General features: G+C 41.2%; 1 protein-coding gene across 1 annotated transcript in view; it reads left to right on the top strand.

Annotated features, from left to right (window-relative positions):
* The first annotated feature begins 1,696 nt into the window (after positions 1–1,696).
* The window catches only part of ppp1r1c (protein phosphatase 1, regulatory (inhibitor) subunit 1C), a 109,581-nt gene continuing 87,372 nt past the window's right edge, over positions 1,697–23,905 (top strand). The window contains exons 1-2 of the mRNA XM_048599310.1: positions 1,697–2,151; positions 2,373–2,430. Coding sequence (XP_048455267.1) covers positions 2,071–2,151; positions 2,373–2,430 — 139 coding nt within the window. The 5' untranslated portion in view covers positions 1,697–2,070. The remainder of the gene's footprint in view (positions 2,152–2,372; positions 2,431–23,905) is intronic.

Here is a 23,905-nt window from a genome sequence, read left to right as displayed (position 1 = left end):
CTTAAAAATCCAAACCTTATTCAAATGTGGCTGATGGCATTCAAATGTCAGGTAATCTTACAGGTTATAGTAATAGACACAAATCTATCTTGTTCAAACAACCCAAGTATCATATTTAACCATGTGATGATCTGTTGATCTCATATTTTTGTAGTATCTATGTATGTTTCCTCCTCCGCGGTCTCACTGGGCTTTTGTTCTGTCTCAGTTCAATGGCTGCTGATACCCTCATTTATGCCTTTATTACCTCTTGACTTGATCATCTCAACAAACTCCTGGCTGATCCCACATTCTACCATCCACAAACATGAGGTTATCTAAATGTCAACTACCTATGTCTTAATTTGAAGCAAGTATTGCCCCTGTGCTAACTGTATTGGTTCCCATTCAAGCAAATCTTGATTTTAGAATTCTTAACCTTTTATTTTTAAATTCCTCCATGGCCTGTCCTTTCCCTATCCCGGTGATCTCCACCAAACACACCACCTTCTGACATATCGGTTCTCCCTTAATTCAGGCCTCTTGGGTATTCCCACTCATGATTGCTCCACCATTGTTGGCTATGCCTTTAGGCCATAAATCCTGAAACTCCCTCCCTATATTGCATTGATGTGGCTACCTAACTTTTCTCCTTTTCAATTCTTTTAAACCTCCTTCTTTGACCGAGTTTTCAGTCATGTGACTCAATGTTTTCATTGTAGCTGGGTGTCATACATTTTTTTTGTAATTATTTACAGGATATAGGTGTCACTAGCTAAGCCAACATTTATTGACCATCTCTAATTGCCCAGAGGGCATTGAGAATTAACCACATTGCTGTAGGACTGGAGTCACATGTAGATCAGTTGAGGACAGCAGTTTGTTCCCTAGGGGACCCTAGTAAACCAGTTTCTCAAGACAATTGACATGGTTTCACAGTCATCACTAGACCTAATTCCAGAGTTTTTTAAAAAATTGAATTTAAATTCCACCATCTGCCATGGTGGGATTTGAACCTGCGTTCCCAGAGTACTAGCCGGGTCTCTGGATTAACGGGTGAGCGATAATGATTCTGTGAATCTTTCTGGAATGTGTAATCATGTTAAAATTATTCTATGAATACAGGTTATTATTATGAATTTAGCAATTTGCATTATTTAATTCAATTCCTGCTAAGGCTAAAGCTGTTGCTGAAATGTGTTGAAATTAACTTGAGATTGTCAAAGTGAGCTTAATTGTTCACTTTATAATCAAAATAAAATCTTTAACCATAGTTAGACTTGCCACTAGCCACATTTGGATAAGATTTGCCAGTTTCCACCTGTGGTTGTAGGTGCATGCTTTTTGAATAAGAGACCAGTGTTCTCAGAAGTGAAAGCTTGATAGAGTGCATACACCTGAAACAAAGAATTGGGATGAGTGAGCAGTCTGATATTGAATCTGAGCCAAGCTCAAACCAAGAAAGATTCATGTTTGTGTCTAAATTTTGAGGAACAAAAGTTATTTAGCTCTTGTACCTCTGCTCATGTCCAAAATATATGGTGCAGCATTTAAGTTATGATTCCTGCACTAAGCAGTTAGGTGAATGTGCAGTGAAATCCATTCCATCAAATATAAGAAAAGAAAATAGCTTCCTGAGTTGTGCTTATCAATAATTAACAGTACATCAGCAGAGTCCAAAGGGAGCTTATATTGCACATTTGAGTAGACTACTAACAATATATAGTAGATGGATTGGTGTTTTCAAATCCCAGGACACAAAACCATTCAAATCCAGCATTGCATTTTAAATTAGTCTGTGGATAAATGCCTGGCTATTGTGGAGTTGGGCTAGTGTACAATTAGCTCATTGTTTTCGATGGTTTGTATTGAGGGCACTGTAGGATTGCAAGAGCAAAGGCAAACATGCTCCTGGATGTCTAATGAGGGAGTTGCTCAGTACAGTAGACGCAGCTCAGAGGACCTTCGTTCACTAACTGGGAGACTTTGGGAGAGGCTGCAACAATCCCTGTGTCTTTAAGGAGTGACGGTGGATAACAACAGGAGCTCATTTCTGCTTTCAGGATTGTTGGAGTCTCCTGTGCTAACAGTATGGAGCCAAACAGTCCAAAGAAGATTCAGTTCGCAGTGCCTTTATTTCAAAGTCATTTAGACCCTGAGGCAGCTGAACAGGTAAAGAAGAACCTTTCACAAGATATTTGGAAAAAAAAGGCATTAATTTCAAATGGGTTTTACGCATGCTGAAGCAAATCTTATTTTAGTTCTTTGTCCTTTCCTCACCATTGCATTCTATTTAAAATTGAAAAGGTAGTTTAAAACATTTGAGGTTGATTTTAAAACTTTGGGTGTTTGTGGCAAAAACAATGAGTTCTGTTTTGATTGCATTTCTACAGATCAGAAGGCGAAGACCTACTCCAGCTTCACTTGTTATTCTTAATGAGTCATCGCCAGGTAATGGATAAATGATCGAAATCACATCGGCTGAGCATCAATTTACAATGACAAGTTAAACAATAGGTTTTCTTGTGTGCTGTTATGATTGAAATAATGACTGCTGATATTCCTAAATTATTTGTACATAAGCACAAAGAAAGTAACAGGCAATATGACATCAATATCAAAATTTTGGAGAAGGACGGTTTTGTTTGAAATGTATCTTTGTAAAATTCATGAAATATGTAAGCTAATTTTCTGTGATTTCCTGAAATTGTTTCCAAATCTCTGCTAGCTCAATGTTACTTTAATAACTCACCAGATCTGCTTTATTGTAATGCTGGAGACCCTCAGCTGTCTTTTACCACCAGTTACTGGTGACTTCATAGCTCTGATAAAAAGGAAGCACTCTGACAAAGACTGTCAATGCTAAAGATGTGTATTTAATCTATCAATATTGAAGATTTCACTTGAGTGGTTATTTGGGATCTGACACACTACTAATTTGAAACTATCACATTCATAGTACATACAGACTGGAAACCCAATGTGACCGAGCAGGAATATGTTTGATCAGCAGGCAGAAAACCTAACGCTTTCGGCTTTTCTGCAGCTGTTTCCCACGTTTGTTCCTGCCGGTATCTTTGAGCTTTGTCCTTCTGAATTGTAAACAGATTACAAGATAAAGGAATCTGACGTACAAAATGGACATTGTAATGACATTGCACAAATGCATCTTTTGCCCTTGAGATTTTTTTTTAAAGAATTGGCTATAGGACTTATTATTAGAATGCGTCAGTAGATTCTGGTTGCACAATTTTATCCTTTAACCTGTCCTTGTGCATATAGATATATATTTATATATATTGCATAGTTCCTTACTTTACTGAGGAAGATGCATCAGCATATTTTCTTAATTAAATTCACTGAGTGATATAAATAAGGTCTGATCAGAAATAAACTGAAACATTCTGGAAGCATACAGTAGTAAAGCAACTCTCTCAGGAAATGACTCACCAGCCAAGATACTGCAAAAGTCATAGGGCAGCATTGTAGGCTCCAGAAATTACAATATTAGTTTCCATAGAAATATATATATATAACAAGGACAGACTTTGATGTCTAGAATTCACTGAAGACCTTTACGTACCATGTGAATATGAATTGATGTGTTTCAATCAGGTGATTAGTGAATTGCAGGATTTCTGCAAAAGTCTTCAATTTTCAACCTAATTATGTGCAGTCTTTTGAGGCAGGTGAATCACTAGGAAGAAACAATGTCAATTTATAAGCAGTTTTATTCTATGTATTTGAAGGGCATTTCAATGAGCATTTACTCATAACATATTGGAAGCAATTGTAGTGACCCAATCATGCAATTTATTGTGGCTTCATCCCAACAAAAATATAGATGTAATTGTTGCACAAATTAAAACTATTAAGTTGATCTTTAACAGAGCTGTCCACAAATGAAAAAATCTGCCATCCCTGTGTAACTATTTATGTGTTTACCATTTTCTACTTTTTTCTGCCTTTTTGTCTTTTTACATATCTTCCACACTTTCTCTCAATAGCTCTCATTTGCTTTCTGTCATTGTTTTCATTTCTTTTGTCCACAATCCTTTCTCCGTTTCTGAGCAATGTTACCTCACTGTATCTCCACATTTCTTAATACCTTACAGGTCATCCTTCATAGATTGACTAAACTTTTTTGCATATTTTGAAGGCTAGAGTCTGAAATAAAATGCATGTGGTTGTAAATAGGATTGAAAGAGCAGTCAGAGAGAAATGAGGCTTGGGCTGGCAAGGAGTATGGAAGTGGATCTTGGCCTAAGGATGAACAGTGGATGATTCTCCAGATATTGTGGTGGATCTTTGTTAAATGATAAATTGATATTACAGATATAATAATGGGATTTTCCTATGCCTTCCACTGGTTTAATGGTAATGGTAGTGAGGACAGACAGACTGCTTTTACCAATAATATGTGAGGCTGGATTCCTGTTCATTTTTGCTTTCTCTATATTTCAGTCATCACTTCTGTAGCACTTACAATGAAGTAGTAGCAGTAAGTGATCACAAATGCTGTGTTTGGTTTCACTACTGTTGCAGCAAAGCTGGCCATTTGGGAAGCTAGAATATAATTGGCATCTAGTGCTGCTAGGCGATGTTTATTATGTATTAAATATAGAACAAAGGACTAAAAAAGGTGGAAGATTTTTGTATTTTTATATTGAAAAAATCTTCGATGGAGGCAACAAGGTTCGCATTTTCCCCCTTTACGCAATTATAGGCACAGAACTCTTGCAGAAAAAGCACTTCCAACCTTCCTTCCACTCTGAGCTGTGTGTTAAAGATGACAACATTTTTAGCAGCCCAAGTTAGCTATGTGAATTCAGTTAATACCAATGAATTTGTAAAGGTCAATACTAAGTCATTCAGGTGGGCCTGGCTGATATCATCATAGAGGATAATGTGAGGTAATATCTTTAATAATGTAGATAAATATTCCCAGTAACAAAACTGCAGAACATACATTTAAAACAAACTGTTGTAAAACATTCATAGCAAAAAAAATTACAAAAGCGAGCTCCCTCCCACTCTGACATAAAAATCTCTTTCTGTTCTAGCTTCAGCCTCTTATAGGCCTTTGTTTCTGTTGATGTCTTTCCCCTGATAGTCTCTGGTGCAAGTTGTTTAGCCCATGTGCCCATCAAAATTGGTCATCACAGTGACACAAGAAATGTAAAGATCACTCAACACGTTTGTGTCTTCAAATGTACTATTTCCCCCGAAAGCAGACAATGCCTCTCCACAGCATCCATTTAACTCCTGGGAAGAAAGTTACAATTACTGCTAGTCAGGGCGATATAGATGGCAAATCCTCACACAGTGAGTCTCTGCTTTCTCATGTTCCAGGCCTCATCCTCAGCTTCTTGTCCAGTTGTGTATGTTACACTTTGTTTCAAGTAATGTGTTTGATGGCTGGTACATATTATAGTAAAAGCAAGTTACAGCAGAGATAGTGATCACCAGACTCCAGCATGCCAATTAGTATACAATATGTCTGTATATGTAAATATAACTCATTCCTCCAAACATATGCTTTTCCACATTTAAAAAAAATGAAGCTTGCATGGATTATCATTTGCAGTTACAAGTTACCGAATGTAGATAATCAACAAAGAAACATTATAATTCATGAACTTTAACAATTGTATTCCATCCCACTTTCAATCTATTTTTCTAATCAACCTATTAGAGATGTTATTACATACCTCTGGAGCAGGTGGGACTTGAACCTGGGTCGCACTTTCAATAGTCATTATTAAAATTTGCCTTTCATCCATTACCTCCAAAGCATTTAGGTCTTTTAATGACATGCCTGCATGTTGTTCTTGTCAGATTGCCTGGTGTCTGCTCATTCCAGAGATGTTGTTCTTTCCCCGAGGAGAGGTCAGTGCTTGATCAGTGCAAGATGCATGTCTTTCAGATTTATTGTGCGGAACCTTATAGCGGCCAAGTGACATAGGCAATGGCAAAATGTGTGGCACAGCCAGTCCCATTTCAGGTCAGGAGCAACTCAGGCCATCTTTTATGCTTTTCACAAACAATATTGCGGCCTTCGCATTGTGTAGCGTTGAGTTGCCAATTAAGAGAATTATTGATTGTTGAAAGCCCAATTTGTCTTATTAAATATTCAGCTTTCTATCTTACCAATCACGCTATATGTTGAGAAAACTTGACATGTAAATCAGAATGTAGCTGGTAGATTTAACTGGCCACTTGCTTTGAATAGCTTCCATGTGGCATATGACAAAACTGCAGCCCGCAACATGATCCGGCCCACAACATGAGTAAGCCAGATGGCCACATGATTCACTGCACTGCTGAGCAATGGACGGTCATTGTGTCTCACATAAGTGTTGCTGCTCTGCTCCCTCACTCTGTATGTGGATGAAATCTCTGATTTCCAATGTCACAGTGTTCTCTCCCATCCCTGGGGCCGAGCAGGTACCTGGTCTCTGGCAGTCCTCCGAGTGCCAATGGCCTGGGGCATTTCTTCTTTGGTCAACAGCAGAGCTGTCACAGTGAGGTGCTCACCAGATTGTGGTCTCGCACTTTCTAAGTCTAATGTTCCCACTGCCATGTTCAGATTCTGTCTGTCAATCAGCAGGGCAGTTTTGGAGTGCCTGTGCTCATCCAGGTACACAGTGGCCTCTCCCCTCTTAGCAGATGTGCTGTCACTGCAGGATGTCTTAAGACTAAGGCCATCTTAATTCTATTGAGATCATCTATCTGTTGTCCAGACTCTCATATCCAACTGAATCCTATCATTGTCATCATATACTAATCGAAAGGTCCACTTTTCCCAGAGTTCTAATGTTGAACACATCTATTCATAAGTAATATTAATACACAATTCAGAGTATGTCTTCAAAGATTTCCAATTTTGGCCTGTCCGTGTTCCCTTCTCTTCTATGAGGCTTAGGCTGCAATACGTCTTATAGCATTCTTTCTCCAACGATTTCATCTGGCCACTCCTGACAGCAATGTTTCAAGGTGTATGCTTAATGGCTTCACAAACTAAATTGAAAGCAAGTTACAGCAAAGATAGAGATTACATGACTAAAGCAAGCTAGCTAGTATATTATGTACAAAAACATTTCTCCAAAAACATCACCCATACAATTTGTCATTGTCCAGCTTTGTGAGCTTCCCACTCTCCAAACCAAGGAAATGTTCTTTCTTTTGGGTTCCACGGCCATTAAAAACTAAAAGAAACTACAAATTCAATGAATCAATAAAGGAATCTGTAAGGTTATAATATAAAGATGCAGTTGAGAATTTGTTTCCCTCCCTCCCCCCAGTTTTAAACTACATTGATTTTAAAATATCCTTTTTAGTATAGTGGTATTAATAGGCAAAGTCAGATATTGGTTCAATAGCCCAGCATTTCCATTTGTCTCCTATTTCTGGGCTGTGTAAAGGCAGAGCTGCCAGAGGAGACACTGGAATAATTTGGTGGTCAAACACCTCTGATCAAGACGTCCTGACGCTTAATACTTAATCATTTCATGGTGAGCTAATGAGCCATACAGACCAGATCTGATAATTGGTTCATTTTGAGGTGATGTCAGCAAGGATGTACTAAATATGGAGGTTGCAATTTTGATCTAAGTAGAAAACATACTGTTGAATTCTTTTGCAGAGAAGGAGGCAATTTAGTTGATCATATCTGTGCTGATTCCTCTCACTTAATCACATCCTCCTGCAATTTTGTCTTAACGTTTTAATTTTTCCTTTATTCATTATTTCACTTAAAAGCTATTTCAGGTTTTATTTCCAACACATGGTGTATTCCACAAGTTAATAATGCTGAATTAAAAGATAAAAAAAAATCCTGATCTCTCCCTTTAGTCTTTGCTGATGATCCTAATTTTATGCCATCCAGTCACTGACCATTGAAAACAATTTCTCCTCATTAAACAACCAAGACTGAAATAAAGCTCAGAATCCTATATTTTGGATAAAATTCCCTAACGTGGAGATTTCAACTCCTGGTATTGTATATTTAAAAATTTATAAGCTGACCACTTATAATCCAATAATACAAATATTTTAGGATTGTGACAGAAATTGCCCATTTAGACAATAACTGAAATATCAATTAAAGAAGTTTAAGCGATAATCAAGAGCAAGAAATTGAAAGGATACATGCAGCCCTTCTACTGTGAATTATGTTATAAATAAGAGGGCTCCAAGACAAGAATCTCACTCAGCTGTAATACTTTCTAGATTTGAACAGCCTGTCGGCACCAACTATCTAGGGCCTCACTTTTAACATTGTCTGTTCGCTTAAATATTGGATTTCTGCCAATACCTCTGGAACAGAGCTCCTAAATGAATCAGCAATTTAAGGAGTGGAGATGGAAAATGGAATACAAAAATGTGTCTGATCCTAAATGTTGCAATTAAAAATTAATGGAACATAATTTGGAAAATGATTGAATTTTCAATGTGACATTTCCACTGAAGAACAGAAATTCTTTAACATGTTTTTAATATCAGGAATGTGACTAATAATTTGCCCCAGTCTCCACTAAAGTATAACCTCTCAATGAGCACATTTAGCAAAATGTCTTGGACATAATATTCTGAAAAGTGAAACCTGTGGAAAAGGGGAGGTTGAGGGTAGGGGATGGGATTTACACGACCACAATCATGTCACTTATTGATAGCAACTAGGCAGAGATCCTTTAATGCAAAAGTCCTGCTGTCGGAGCCAAAATCAAGATTTTAATGAGTAATGGAAAAAGATAGAAAAATAATAATAAAGTCTTATCAATAGAAAAATAATACTCGCTTTGCAAAGTGTAACAAAATAACCTGGATTATCAACAAAAATAATAACGTGAATATTTAGTAGAAGAAAAAAATCCTGGCTGCACGCTATGCGTGGTAAAATGGTAAATTGGCTTTTTGAATCAATAATCCATGCAATTGGTTCCCAAAAAATGCTTGTGTATGCTTGACAATGCCCTGCATATATTATTCATTCTAGCTTTTTTGCTCGTGGATGTGCATTGATTTTCAAAATTGACACAAGTTTAAATAGTTAAAATAAACACATTTTACAATGGCAATTACCTTAGAGAATAGAATGATGGCAATAAGTAAGATTCAAGTTCTTATGATTTCTGTTTTGAAAATCAAGGTTTTTGAGGAGACAGTTGTTTAGTGGTGATGTCACTCTATTAGTAATCCAGAGCTCCAGGCTCTGGGGACAAGGGATTAAATCCCACCATGGCAGATGGTGAAAGCTGAAATTAAAGGCTAGTCAAATGGCCACAAAGGTTAATGGCAAAGCATGTAACTATTGCTACTAGTTGTAAAACCTGATTCACTAAAGTCCTTTACTGAAGGAAATCAACCTTCCTTATCTGATCTGGCCTACTTGTGAGGCCAGACCTATTGCAATGCAGTTGACTCTTTACAGCCCTCTGAAATGGCTAAGAGGGCAAATCTGTTCAAGGGCAAATAGGGATGGGCAACGAATGCTGGCCTTGCCAGAGATGAAGCATCCCACACAGTTTCCTTTTAACAGGTGTAGTCCCTCAAACTAAATAAATTTATTGTATTTTTTTCTTTCTCTTTCTCCCTTCATCTCCTATTCAGGCTCAGTTTATTTAGTCTAACATTGAGTGGCAGGAAGCCAAGGATGATAGATGATTGGTATTTTGGTGATTTCCTTCCTGCTTCCAATGCGGTTCTGCAAGGATCAATGTTGGGGCCCTCGCTGTTTGTGGAATATACAAGCAACTTAGAATTGAATGTAGTAGGATTGATCAGTGAGATCATGGATGATACAAAAATTGGTGGCATAGTAAACACCGAGGAGGATAACCGTAGATTACAGAAGGATAAAGACAGGCTGGTCAGATGGACTGATCAGTGGCAAATGGATTTTATCCAGATAAATGTGAGATGATGCAATTGGGCAGGGCAAACAAGACAAGGAAATACATGGGGAATGATAGGATCCTGGGAAGCACTGAGAATCAGAGGGACCTTGGTGTGGATGTCTACCAGACCATAAAGGGAGTAGGACAGGTAACTAAGGTGGGATATGGGAAACTGGCCTTTATTAGCCCAGGCATATAGTTAGGAGCACAAAGGTTATGCTGGAACTGTACAAAAAGTTGGTTAGGCCACAACTAGTGGTGCACTTCTGGAATCCACATTATAGGAGGGATGTGATTTTACTGGAGAGGCTGCAGAGAAGATTTACCAGGCTGGAAAGTTTCAGTTACGAAGAGATTGCGTAGACTGGAATTATTTTCCTTGGAGCAGTGGAGAATGAGGGGACATGACTGAGATGTATAAAATTATGAGGGGAACAATCAGAGTAGACAGGAAGAAACTTTTCCTTTTGGTGGAGTGATCAATGATCAGGGAGTATAGATTTAAGGTAAGGGGCAGGAGGTTTACAGGGGACATGAGGAAAAATCTTTTCACTCAGAGGGTGATGGAAATATGAAACTCACTGCCTCTGAGAGTGGTTGAGGCAGAAACCCTCATAACATATAAGAAGTATTTAAAAACATATTTCTGATGCCAAGGCCATGAGCCAAGTGCTTGAAAAAAAGGTTTTGAATAGTTAGGTTGTTGTTTTCAACTGGAGCAGTCCCCATGACCCCTTTCCCAATGAAAAAGGGCCTTTTTCTGTGCTGTAGATTTCAATGAGATATAACTGTATGACACAAAAAATGTCCGAATTCAACATTGTTAACACTGGATTGGAAAGTTGAAGAGTCACAAAGATAAGCAATTGAAGAAAAGGTGATATTGGTGAACATTTAGACTTTCTCAGTACATTGAGTTCTGGGTTGTGTCTGAAATGGGAGTGTTGACATTGAGACTGGGTTTAAAGTCTCTGTTGCTGAACAAATTTATTGTTCTTCAGCTTCAGCAAACATTTCTGAAAAGTTTGATAATGAGCTTGTGCTTCATCCAAAAGAAAACGTACAACTAAATGACTTATTACTAGCACAGGCCTTGGGAAATACTGTTCTATTTACATTGTTTTACAACCTTTGTGGAATGCATAATTAAATTGCACAGGCTTAGAATATGAAAACATTAGAATGATAAAGTTTAAATATTGCTAAATGGAGACACAAAGTCGAAGCTTTTTGTCTAAATGCTCATCAGGATTAAGACACAAGAAATCAAACTTGGAAAAGGAAAATGGATTTACATAGCATGAGAAAAAGGTGCTGATTGGTTAGATGATGTTTGGCATGGAGATGCAACAGGAACATTTAGTTCTCAGACCAGGCAGGTAGAATCAGATTGGTTAGTGTGTTGCCATGGTAATGCAGCAGAAATTGACAGTCCCCAAGAACCCTTTCCCAATTAAAAAGATGCATAGTATCTGCAAATTTATGGAGTCAGTTCTGGGACCGTTGCATTTCCTCAAATGTATGAATGGTCTACATCTTGGTCCGTTAGGGACAATTTCAAAGTTTACTGATTAAATGGGACTTGGAAGAATTGTAAACTGTGAGGAGGACAGTATAGAACTTCAATAGGACATAGACAAATTGTTTCTTAGGCAGATAAGTGGGCAGATGGGATTCAATGCAGAGAGGTGTGAGGTAAGGCATTTTGGTAGAATCAACATTGAAAGACAAAATAAAATAGGGAGCACAATCCTAAAGAGGGTGCAGAGTGACCTGGGTGTCTATGTGTACAAATCACTTACGGTGGCAGAACAGTGTGAGGGAACAATTAAAGCATACAGCATTATTTGCCTTATTAATACAGCAATCGAGTACAAGTGTAAGGAAGTGATGTTGAACTTGTACAAGACACCTGTCAGACCTCAGCTGGAGTATTATGTACAGTTTTGCGTGCCAAATTATAGGAAGGATGTAAATGTGCAGAATGGTTCCAAGGATGAGATATTTCTAATGTATGGATACATTGAAGAAGTTGGGTGCTGTTCTTCCTGGAGAGTAGAAAGCTGAGAGGAGATTTGATGGAGGTTTTCAATATCATGAGGGTGCTGGATAGAGCAGATCATAGAATCATAGAGTCTTTAAAGTGTGGAAGCTGACCATTTGGCCCATGAAGTCCACCCTGACCCTCTGAAGAGCATCCCACCCAGACCCAGCCCCTTACCCCATCCTTGTGTCCCTGCATTTCCCACGGCTAATCAACCTAGCCTGCAAATCTTTGGAGTGTGGGAGGAAACCAGAGCACCTGGGGGAAACCCATACAGTTTAGGGGAGAACGTGCAAACCCCACACAGACAGCCACAGAGGGTGGAATCAAACCTGGGTCCCTGGTGCTGTGAGGCAGCAGTGCTAACCACCGAACCCCCATGCCGTAGATAGAGAGGAATTGTTCTACTTGTGAAAGGATCAAAATCCAGAAGGTATAGATTTAAAATGATTTGCAGAAGAAGCAAATGTAATGTGAGAGAAAAAAAGAAACATTTTCACACAGTGAGTAGTTAGGATATGAAATGCAGTGTCTGGAAGTGTGTTGGAGTCAGCTTCAATTGAGACATTCAAAAGACTTTTGGATGATTATTTAGGTAGAAATAATGTGCAAGGGTACGGCAGTAGGTAATGATCCTCATTTGAAGAGTTAGTACAGACACTATGAGCCACAGGGCCTCCTTCTGCACCATAAAACTTCAGTGATTTTGTGAAATTCCCTTTGGGCCCTGTGTTTTTATGAATGTGGGTTCTAGAATGCTTAAATGCATTACCCTGTGAGCCTGACTGATAATCAACAATTGTTTTCTGGTGTAATTCATGATTATTGAGTAAATGTTGTCCAATAGTAGAATCACAATTCGTGGGGAACATATTGTTCTGAAGCTTGTATGAATGGGCTGTTTAAACATAATTGGCATGCTGTCTGTTGTGAATGGGCAATGGGCAATGGGATGTGTTGTTTGATACAGCCCACCGGTGGGCGGGACATACAACCTACATACCTAACATTACATCAGCATGGAAATTCATATATCACATTAGTCACTTGTGTGATAGGCAAAACATCTTTTTGGCTTGATGGCCTCATCCTGTTAGTTTAGGTAATCACTTGTATGTTTACCCAAAGGAGCAGCATGAGGTAGCTAGTTATGTCTGTTGTTCAAATGAGAAGAGGAGTTTGAAATCCTTTGTTACCAGTATCTCACCACAAACCAATGTGCAACAAAGATGTTGAGGCCATGATGGAGCCCATGCATATTGTGGAAAACCTAATGACTGATTTTCATTTGCAGTGCAAATATGTTGCATAATCCGATGGCAACCTTTGACACATATATATGTAAACCTGTCAAAGCATCCTACAAATTGAGGGCAACAGCTTGTCCATGTTTTCTTTTTAACTTATCTAGCTTATTTGTCAATGTATCATTCAATAAAGCCATTAACATTTGCACAATGTCATTATATCACATGAATCTAGTTGTTTTCAGACATCTTGATTCACTCCACATGATACCAAGAAACGGTTGAAGGCATTGGATACTGCAAAAGCTATGGACCCTGCCAACATTCTGGCAATAGTACTGAAAAACTAGCCATGACCCTCTACTATAGCCTGCAGTATAGCTACAAAACTAGCATTTAACCAACTATGTGGAAAATTGTCCAGGTATGTCTTGTGCCCAAAAGGCAGGACTAATCCAACTACACAAATTACTGTCCTATCAGTCAACTCTCAATCATAGAATTCCTGTGGAAAGAGGCCATTCAGCCCTCTGATGAGCATCCCACCCAAATGCAGCCCTCCATCCTATCCCTGTAACCCTTCATTTGCCATGGCCAATCTACCTAGCTATGGGCACATCCCTGGACACTTTAGTGTGGCCAATCTACCTAAGCTGCATATCATTGAACTGTGGGAGGAAACAGGAGCACCAGAGGACACTCACACATACATGAGGAGAATGTGCAAACTCCACATCGACAGTCACCCAAGGCAGGAATTGAACCCAGGTCCCTGGCACTGTTAGGCAGCACAGTGCTATGAGGTAGTGCTGAACGCTGAACACTGTACCACTGTGCCACTGTGCATCCTTAAAGTAGTTATGTAACCTGCAAAGTAATAGATGGGTTCATTGACAGTGCTATCAAGGGTCACTTGCAAATGAACAATCTGCTCAATTACACTCAGTTTTGGTTCTGCCAGGGCACCACTCATCTCCTGACCTCATTATAGCCTTGGTCAAACATGGACTGAAGAGCCAAACTCCAGAGGTGAGGTGAGAATGACTGGCCTTGATATCAAGGCAGCATTTAAGCAAAAATGGCACCAAGGAGCCATAGTAAAAGTGGAGCCAATGTTGACATCAGGAGGAAGATCTCCCCTTGTTGGAGTTATACATGGTACAAAGGAAGTTGGTTATGGTTGCTGAAGGTCAATTTTCTCAGTCCAAGGACATTTCTGCAGGAGTTCCTCAGGATAGTGTCCATGGCCCAACCATCTTCAGCTGTTTCACCAATGACATTTCCTTCATCTGGAGATCAGCAGTGGGATGTCCACTGATGATCGCACAATTTTCAGCTCCTTTGACACTGTAGCAGTCCATGTCCTTATGCAACAAAATCCAGCTTGAACTGATAAGTGGCAAGTCATATTCACATTATAAAGTACTAGGCAATGACCATCTCCAACAGAAGAGAATCTAACCATCAGCCTTTGATGTTCAATGGCATTACCATCACTGAATCCTCCACTATCAACATGGACTAAAAACTGAACTGGACCAGTCAAAGAAATACTGTGGCTACCAGGGTATGTTAGAAGTTGGGAATTCTACGGCGAGTAATCCAACTCCTGTTTCCCATGTGCCTGTTTACCATCTATAAGTCAGAAATGCAATGGAATGCACTCTAGTCACATTACATGCAAAATGAAAATGATTCTCCTTTCAGCAATGTTTAAGTTATTATACTACCAACAATGAAAAAGAGATATTCAGTGCTTCCACCCACTCTGTCATAGTGATATGTAGAGCTTATACAAGCCACATACACCTCTGTACTATAATGGTGACTTGTCTGCATCTCCTATCACTATTGAAACAGTGATCACTTTAAATATTCCATCTGACATAACATTCCCTCTTCAAATTGTAGTTGATTTGAGAATTAAACAACTTGAAGGTTAAAGCCAATACTGAAATTGTGATTCGTTATTTTAATCATTTTCTTTAGTTTTCCACTTCTGAATCAGTGCAAAGCTTGAAATTTCTACCTGATTTGGACAAGTTTGATCAGACTCTTTGTATCTTTCAAATTATTACATGAATTACAATCATTTTCTTGACTAGGTCTTCCATACTAGTCAGTATTTTTTGTATTGACGTTTTGGGTCTAGACCCTTCTTCAGAAATGGGGGAGGGGAAGGGGATTTTGAAATAAATAGGGAGAGAGGGGGAGGCGGATAGAAGATGGATAGAGGAGAGGATAGGTGGAGAGGAGACAGACAGGTCAAGGAGGCGGGGTTGGAGCCAGTAAAGATGAGTGTAGGTGGGGAGTTAGGGAGGGGATAGGTCGGTCCAGGGAGGACGGACAGGACAAGGGGGCGGGATGAGGCTAGTAGGTAGGGGATGGGGTTGGGGCTTGAGGTGGGAGGAGTGGATAGGTGGGAGGAAGGACAGGTTAGGGAGGCGGGTACGAGCTGGGTTGGTTTTGGGATGCGGCCAGGGGAGGGGAGATTTTGAAACTTGTGAAGTCCACGTTGATACCATTGGACTGCAGGGTTCCCAAGCTAAATATGAGATGCTGTTCCTGCAACCTTCCGGTGGCATTGTTGGAGCACTGCAAGAGGCCCAGGACGGACATGTTGTCCAAGGAGTGGGAGGGGGAGTTAAAATGGTTCGCAGCTGGGAGGTGCAGTTGTTTGTTGCGAACTGAGCGTAGGTGTTCCACAAAGCGGTCCCCAAGCCTCTGCTTGGTTTCCCCAATGTAGAGGAGGCCACAACAGGAACAGCGGATGCAGTATACCACATTAGCAGACATGCAGGTGAACATCTGTTTGATGTAGGAGGTATTCTTAAGGCCTGGGATGGGGGTGAGGGGGGAGGTGTAGGGGCAGGTGTAGCACTTCCTGCGGTTGCAGGGAAAAGTGCTGGGTGTGGTGGGGCTGGAGGGGAGTGTGGAGCGGACAAGGGAGTCACGGAGAGAGTGGTCCTTCCGGAAAGCAGATAAGGGTGGGGAGGGAAAAATGTCTTTGGTGGTGGGGTCGGATTGCAGATGGCGGAAGTGTCGGAGGATGATGCGTTGGATCCGGAGGTTGGTGGGGTGGTACGTGAGGATGAGAGGTATTCTGTTTTGGTAGTTATTGTGGGGAGGGGGTGTGAGGGATGAGTTGCAGGAAATGCAAGAGACACGGTCGAGGGCGTTTTCGACCACTGTGGAGGGGAAGTTGCGGTCCTTGAAGAACGAGGACATCTGAGATGTCCGGGAGTGGAATGCCTCATCTCGGGAGCAGATGCGGCAGAGGCAAAGGAATTGGGAATAGGGGATGGCCTTTTTGCAGGAAGGTGGGTGAGACGAGGTGTACTCTAGGTAGCTGTGGGAGTCAGTGGGCTTGAAATGGATATCGGTTTCCTGGTGGTTGCCAGAGATGGAAATAGGGAGGTCCAGGAAGGAGAGAGAGGTATCGGGGATGGTCCAGGTGAACTTAAGGTTGGGGTGGAAGGTGTTAGTGAAGTGGATGAGCTGTTTGAGCTCCTCGTGGGAGCACAAGGCGACGCCGATACAGTCATCAATGTAATGGAGGAAGAGGTGGGGTTTAGGGCCAGTGTAGGTACGGAAGAGGGATTGTTCCACATAACCTACAAAGAGGCAGGCATAGCTTGGGCCCATGCGGGTACCCATGGCCACCCCCTTTGTCTGTAGGAAGTGGGAGGAATTGAAAGAGAAGTTGTTGAGGGTGAGGACGAGTTCGGCTAAGCGGATGAGGGTGTCAGTGGCGGGGGACTGGTGAGGCCTGCAGGACAGGAAGAAGAGGAGGGCCTTTAGGCCATCTGTATGGGGAATGCAGGTGTATAGGGACTGGACGTCCATGGTAAAGATGAGGTGTGGGGACCAGGGAATCTGAAGTTTTGGAGGAGGTGGAGGGTGTGGGTGGACATAGGTAGGGAGTTCCTGTCTCTGTCTGCTCTGACATTTCCGCCATCTGCAATCCGACCCCACCACCAAAGACATTTTTCCCTCCCCACCCTTATCTGCCTTCCGAAGGGACCACTCTCTCCGTGACTCCCTTGTCCGCTCCACACTCTCCTCCAGCCCCACCACACCCAGCACTTTTCCCTGCAACCACAGGAAGTGCTACACCTGCCCCCATACCTCCTCCCTCACCCCCATCCCAGGCCCCAAGAAGACTTTCCACATCAAGCAGATGTTCACCTGCACATCTGCTAATGTGGTATACTGCATCCGCTGTTCCTGTTGTGGCCTCCTCTACATTGGGGAAACCAAGCAGAGGCTTGAGGATCGCTTTGTAGAACACCTATGCTCGGTTCGCAATAAACAACTGCACTTCCCAGTCGCGAACCATTTCAACTCCCCCTCCCATTCCTCAGACGACATGTCCATCCTAGGCCTCTTGCAGTGCCACAACGATACCACCGGAAGGTTGCAGGAACAGCATCTCACATTTACCTTGGGAACGCTGCAGCCCAATGGTATCAACGTGGACTTCACAAGTTTCAAAATTTCCCCTCCCCTGACCGCATCCCAAAACCAACCCAGCTCGTACCCGCCTCCCTAACCTGTCCTTCCTCCCACCTATCCACTCCTCCCACCTCAAGCCCCACCCCCATCTCCTACCTCCTAGCCTCATCCCGCCCCCTTGTCCTGTCCGTCCTCCCTGGACCGACCTATCCCCTCCCTAACTCCCCACCTACACTCATCTTTACTGGCTCCAACCCCGCCTCCTTGACCTGTCTGTCTCCTCTCCACCTATCTTCTCCTTTATCCACCTTCTATCCGCCCTCCCTTTCTCCCTATTTATTTCAGAATCCCCTTCCCCTCCCCCATTTCTGAAGAAGGGTCTAGACCCGAAACGTCAGCCTTCCTGCTCCTCTGATGCTGCTTGGCCTGCTGTGTTCATCCAGCTCTACACCTTGTTATCTCAGATTCTCCGGCATCAGCAGTTCCTACTATCTCTGTAACAATATAAATTAATGCCTTCACAGGCACATTATACTTTCAATGAAAAAAAGTAAATTCGTTTTAAATAGTTGATTCAACAAAGAAACATATTACACGGCCACATGAATCCACTTGACTTCGTACACAAATGTGTCATTATGTAGCTTCAGAATTAAAATTAGTACAATCCTACAATATGCTGTTCTTTATTTGCGCAGGGTAGGTTTGGAGCTTTAGCTATAGCAGCTTTCACCTTCACAATTCACAGGCACAATTATCATTTGTGAAGTACACCTTTTTGAACCTTCTCTCCCTCAGGACACAATGACTCTGACTGCGTAACTTCTCAGAATTCCTTTTCTATTGACCAACCAATAATACCTAGTTCACTGATTGCCGCTTGTGGGAAAGTACCCAGTGTTTTAGCATTTCTGAGCCATTCACACAGTCTTCTAGATGTTAAACCTTTTTAATTGACTTGCACATTGCTTCCAAAAGTTCCTGTCACCTTCCTGTGAAACAGAAAAACTGACCTTTTCCTGAGAGATTAGCTACCTAGCCCTAATCACAAGAATTTGATGTGCTCCTCAAGACAACAAGGTGCAGGGCTGGATGAACACAGCAGGCCAAGCAGCATCATAGGAGCAGAGAGGCTGACGTTTCGGGCCTAGACGCTCCTCTGTCTGTCTCTGTTTGAGTTCTGTGTGTCAGCACCTGTGTGTGATCTCCTTCACTCACCATCTCTCCTGTTTATAGTTCTCCTTTGTGTCTGTCAGCCAAAGTCTTCATTAAAAGCAGATGCTGAAAATCTGAAATAGAAACAGAAAATGCTAGAGAAACTTAGCAGGTGCAGCAGCATCAGTAGACAGAGAAACAGAGTTAACATTTTGAGTCCATGGATTCTAACTTGGAAACAAAGAAGAGTCTTTGGACTGAAAATGTTATATCTATTTCTTTCTCCACAAAGTCTTAACTTCCTTCCTATTGATACTACTTCCAGATCAGAGTCATAGAGTTGTACAGCACCAAAATAGACACTTTGGTCCAACTCGTCCATGCTGACCAGATAGCCTAAATTAATCTAGTCCCATTTGGCTCATATTGCTCTCAACCTTTCCTATTCATGTACCCATCCAGATGCCTTTTAAATATTGTAATCGGACCAGTATCACCACTTGCTCTGGCAGTTTATCCCATACACTCACCACACTCTGCATGAAAAAGTGGGCCCCTAAGGCCCCCTTTATATCTTTCCCACTCATCTTAGGCCTATGCCCTCTAGTTCTAGACTTCCCTACCTTAGGATAAAGACCTTGGCTATTCACCCTATCCATGCCCCTCATGATTTTATAAACCTCTATAAGGTCACCCCTCAGTCTCAACGTCCAGGGAAAATAACCCCAGCCTATTCACCCTCTTATACCTCCAACCCTGGCAACATCCTTGTAAATATTTTCTGAACACTTTCAAATTTAACAACATCCTTTCTGCAACAGGGAGACCAGAATTGAACGCAGCATTCCAAAAGTGGCCTAAACAATGTCCCGTACAGCCGCAACGTGACTTCCCAACTCCTATAATCAATACACTGAATTGCCCAATAAAGGCAAGTGTGCCAAATGCCTTCTTTACTATCCTGTTTACCTGCGACTCCACGTTCAAGGAACTTTGAGCATGCATCCCAAGGTCATTTTGTTTGGCAGCACTCCCTAGGACTCTACCGTTAAGTGTACAAGTCCTGCCCTGATTTGCCTTTCCAAAATGACAAGGATCGTCCTGTCAAATGGGTCAGTATTTCTTATAATTCAAATACAACTGGACATTTTGCAATTGATGCAAACTCTCAAAAATACATTTCAAACATTGTCCAAAAATATTACAGTTGCCACAGATCTTTTAAAGAAATTTTTAAAAATCCGAACAGTTCTATTTCCTGGTCAAAGGTCTCACCTCCCTTCCATAAACACACAGATCCTTAAGGGTAATCCAATTCCTTTGGCATTAGTTATTCTCTGGTACCTAGTAAAAGTGGTCATTATTCATCCATGAGTCTTGACTTATAAGAATGAGCAAACTTTTCATATACAGGAGTCATCACAGCCAAACTCAATCCTATACCTACATGTCTATGTGCTTCTAAAGAGGTTGTTGCAAAGAATTCTACAGAATGAAGTACATCTCACAAACCTACATAAACCGTCTCTTGCAAGACTATTAAAAGCAATTATACTTTTACACTGCCACTGACTGAGATCATCTAATGGGCCAAATACAATGGATTAAGCCTGCTCTTCCATGTTATGCACAAGATAATCTTGCTGAACCAGTTCTTTTAGAGTTGATTTTATGTTTGATAAACAATGTGATTTTGTGTTCTTCCCCTTTTTGTTACATACTCTTTAATTAGTTACTAGCTTCTAATTTTTTCCCATACTACTGCTTTATAAATCCGCAAGTAATAGATTTGCTTAGAAAAATCTTTCTCAAGACAACTTAATTCTCCAAATCTAAGCTGAAACCTCAATTGTTTTAGTTGTTGGATTAGTAACCCTGAAAGATAACAATTCTCTATCATTTATTCATCTCATAATCAGTAAAACAAATCTAAATCCTGAGTAATTCTTTGGATTACTCACGGGAGTTACAATCTCTCAAACTAATTTGTCCAAAGAACTTCATGTATTCTTTAGCAGATTGGAATGGGGCTGAGTTATTTTGAGCAGAAGTAAAACTATTCTGGATTCACTAACCTTTCCCTGAATTGTGCCTCGTGTCAGCAGAAGGCATAGGAACATTAACAATACCTCTGTGATGTGAAATTCATGGCTGAAGCATCCTATCCTAGCCTGAAACTGAGCGTACCTTGGCAAGTAGCAGGGCTACATCAGAAAAACCATTAAAAAAGACAGTTTTTAAAGATATAATAATTAATAGTGTAGGCCTGAAGTCAAAATTCTAGTTGAAGCAAGATCTGCCTGTAAAGTTTGTAAGTCAACACTTTTCACTTTACACTTGACAATAATAAAGCAAAGCAAATCAAGTCAAATCAAAAAAAGAAGTTGACAGAAATAACCAGCATTGTTCGTAGTCATTAAATTGGAAGCTAGAAACAGTATAAGATTTCTAAACCTTTTATGCTGTCAATGATTGTTTCAGAAAGGAAAGTGCTGCATGGATTAAGAAATTTTTTAAAAAAGGGAAAAGAATTGAGGTAATTTGTAAGCTGCTCTATCAATTATTTGCAGAGTTGACGAAATGCCTGTCATTCCAGTTTAAATTATGCACCACATTACCCATACAGAAACTAAATTACTTCCCCCAAGGTGCAAAATTGTGGAAAAATACATGTAAGCACAGTAGATGCAATCTGTTTTTTTTTATTTTGCTTCTAAGAGCTCTATAACTTTAATAAATATAAGTAAGCTTAACTTTGCTTTGAGTTCTGAGGAAGGGTCACCGGACCCGAAACATTAAATCGGACTTTTTTCTTCACAGATACTGCCAGACCTGCTGAGCTTTTCCAGCAACTTCTGTTCTTGTTCCTGATTTACAGCAACTGCAGTTCTTTCGGTTTTTAATGGGAACTGTTAGTGGCCAACAATGGGTTGTGTGTAATAGCAGACCACGTGATAACAAGGCCTGGTGTGTGGACACTGGGGTAAGGACACGAGAGAAGCTTAAAGCCCTAAAGCTGCTGATTTCGATATTGAGTCCAGAGGCTAGAGAGTTCCTGAGTGAAAGTAGGTGACAGGTAGTTGATGAAAATGACTGATAGAAATTCAAATCTAAAGGGTGAAAGAATTTGTTAATATACTTGTTTCTCCATGTGTGGTGACAACATCTTTGTGGAAAAAATGGCTGAATTTTTACTCGAAGCAGGAAGTCTAACCACTGAGGATGAAAACGGAACTGCAACCCCCCTCACACTCACCCCCAGCATTTACCAGTGGCAATCAATTCTATGGTCACTGCTGGGCACACCATCCAAGTTGCCATTAGTGGTCCGTCAGATATTGCTAAGGCAGTAAATCTAGAATGAGGGCATCCCAGGGATGAAGCGCTCTGAAATATGTTAAGAGTATCAGGGCAACCAGGCTCTGCAATCACTGTGTTATGCTATTGGGACCAAGGTTGGAAAGATAACACTGGTGCCTCGCCTTAGGGGGATCCTTTGCCAACAGGTGCCCATCGTTGGACCTTTCAATGCCCCATTGTGGAGGGTCATCCTGGAAGCTGTTGACAACATTGAGCCAGAAGTGACCTTTAATTGGGTTACTTAAGGAATCAGTCTCCTCCCCAAAGGGCAGTGGCACCCCTAGAGCTCCCAACACCGGCAATATGCACCGTAATGATTGTGCCATCCTTATGCCACCCATCAACATATTACCAGCCCTATCATTTTCCAGTCTGCCTTCAATGAAATGGGAAAATTCAACTCATGTTTCTTAGTGCAATGAGAAATGAATCTGATTTGGTAAATAAAAATCACCTCACCATGTGGAAGGGATGAAATGGCTGGGTTTATTCCCTGTCTATTATTACTCCTCATTGGTTTTGATAGTGTGAGACCAGCATTGTACCTGATCCTATAGGTTGCTTAACCAAGGTTGGCGGAGGGGATTAGGAATTAGGTTAAAATTGTTCTCCTTGATTTCAGCCATTATGTGTTTTTTGCAACACTGAGAAAAGGTTGAACTATAGATGATAGACACAAGTAGATTAATCATATGTTATTATGAATAATCTGCTGGATTTTCCCCTTTGATTACATCAAAAACAGATTTTACATCCACTTGCTAAATCATTCATAACTATATTCTCATCCCTTCTGAAGGGAATCAGTGCAGCAGGACTTTTGGGATTTATAGCAGTTGAATGCTATTATGTCAAGTCACCTTTTCTTATTTTTAAATTCTGGGACTGCTGGAAATTAATTGATCATTGCATGATTGTAATCAATCTCTTACTAAAAAGTTTTCTAGGACAGTCATAGTGTCAGGAAACACCTAAGCCATAGTGGCGTTCTTTGCATCTCTTGTTGCATCTGTTCTGATGATACCAGGGCCTTTGACAAGGGAGCCTCCGAAATGTCCACCTTTTTCCTCAATCGAGGATTCCTCAGCACCGTCGTTGACAGGGTCCTCAGCCAGGTTCAACCCAAATCCCACACTTTGGCCCTCATTCCTTCTCTTCCCTCCCACAACAGTGATAGAGTCCCCTTTGTCCTCACCTGCCATCTCACCAGCATCTACATCCAGAGGATCATTAACTGCCATTTCTGCCACCTCCAGCGGGATGCCACCACCAGATATGTGTTGCCCTCTCCTCCCTTGTCAGCCTTCCGCAAGGACCGTTCACTCCAGAGCACATTGATCCATTCCTCCTCCACTCTCAGCAACACCCCTACAGCCCATGGCACCTTCCCCTGAAACCGCAGACACGTGCCCATTTACTTCCTCCCTCCCCATTATCTAAGGGCCCAAGCACACTATCCAGGTGAAGCAGCGCTCCTGTCTGCAAAAAAGACCCTGAAGTTCCAGTTGCTTGCCACTTCAACGCACCACTTTGTTCCTTTGGCCAACATCTGTCTCAGGCTTGCTGCAGTGATCCAGCAAAGTTCAGTGCAAGCTGGAAGAACAGATCTCATTTTCTGAGATAGTAGGAACTGCAGATGCTGGAGAATCTGAAATAACAAGGTGTAGAGCTGGATGACCACAGCAGGCCAAGCAGCATCAGAGGAGCAGGAAGGCTGATGTTTCAGGCCTAGACCCTTTCTGAAGAAGGGTCTAGGCCCAAAACGT

This window comes from Rhincodon typus, chromosome 7 (genome assembly GCF_021869965.1).
Source record: "Rhincodon typus isolate 14 chromosome 7, sRhiTyp1.1, whole genome shotgun sequence".
Taxonomy (NCBI): Eukaryota; Metazoa; Chordata; class Chondrichthyes; order Orectolobiformes; family Rhincodontidae; genus Rhincodon; species Rhincodon typus.
Note: the sequence above shows the minus strand (reverse complement) of the source record. Positions and strands in the feature narration are given on the sequence as shown.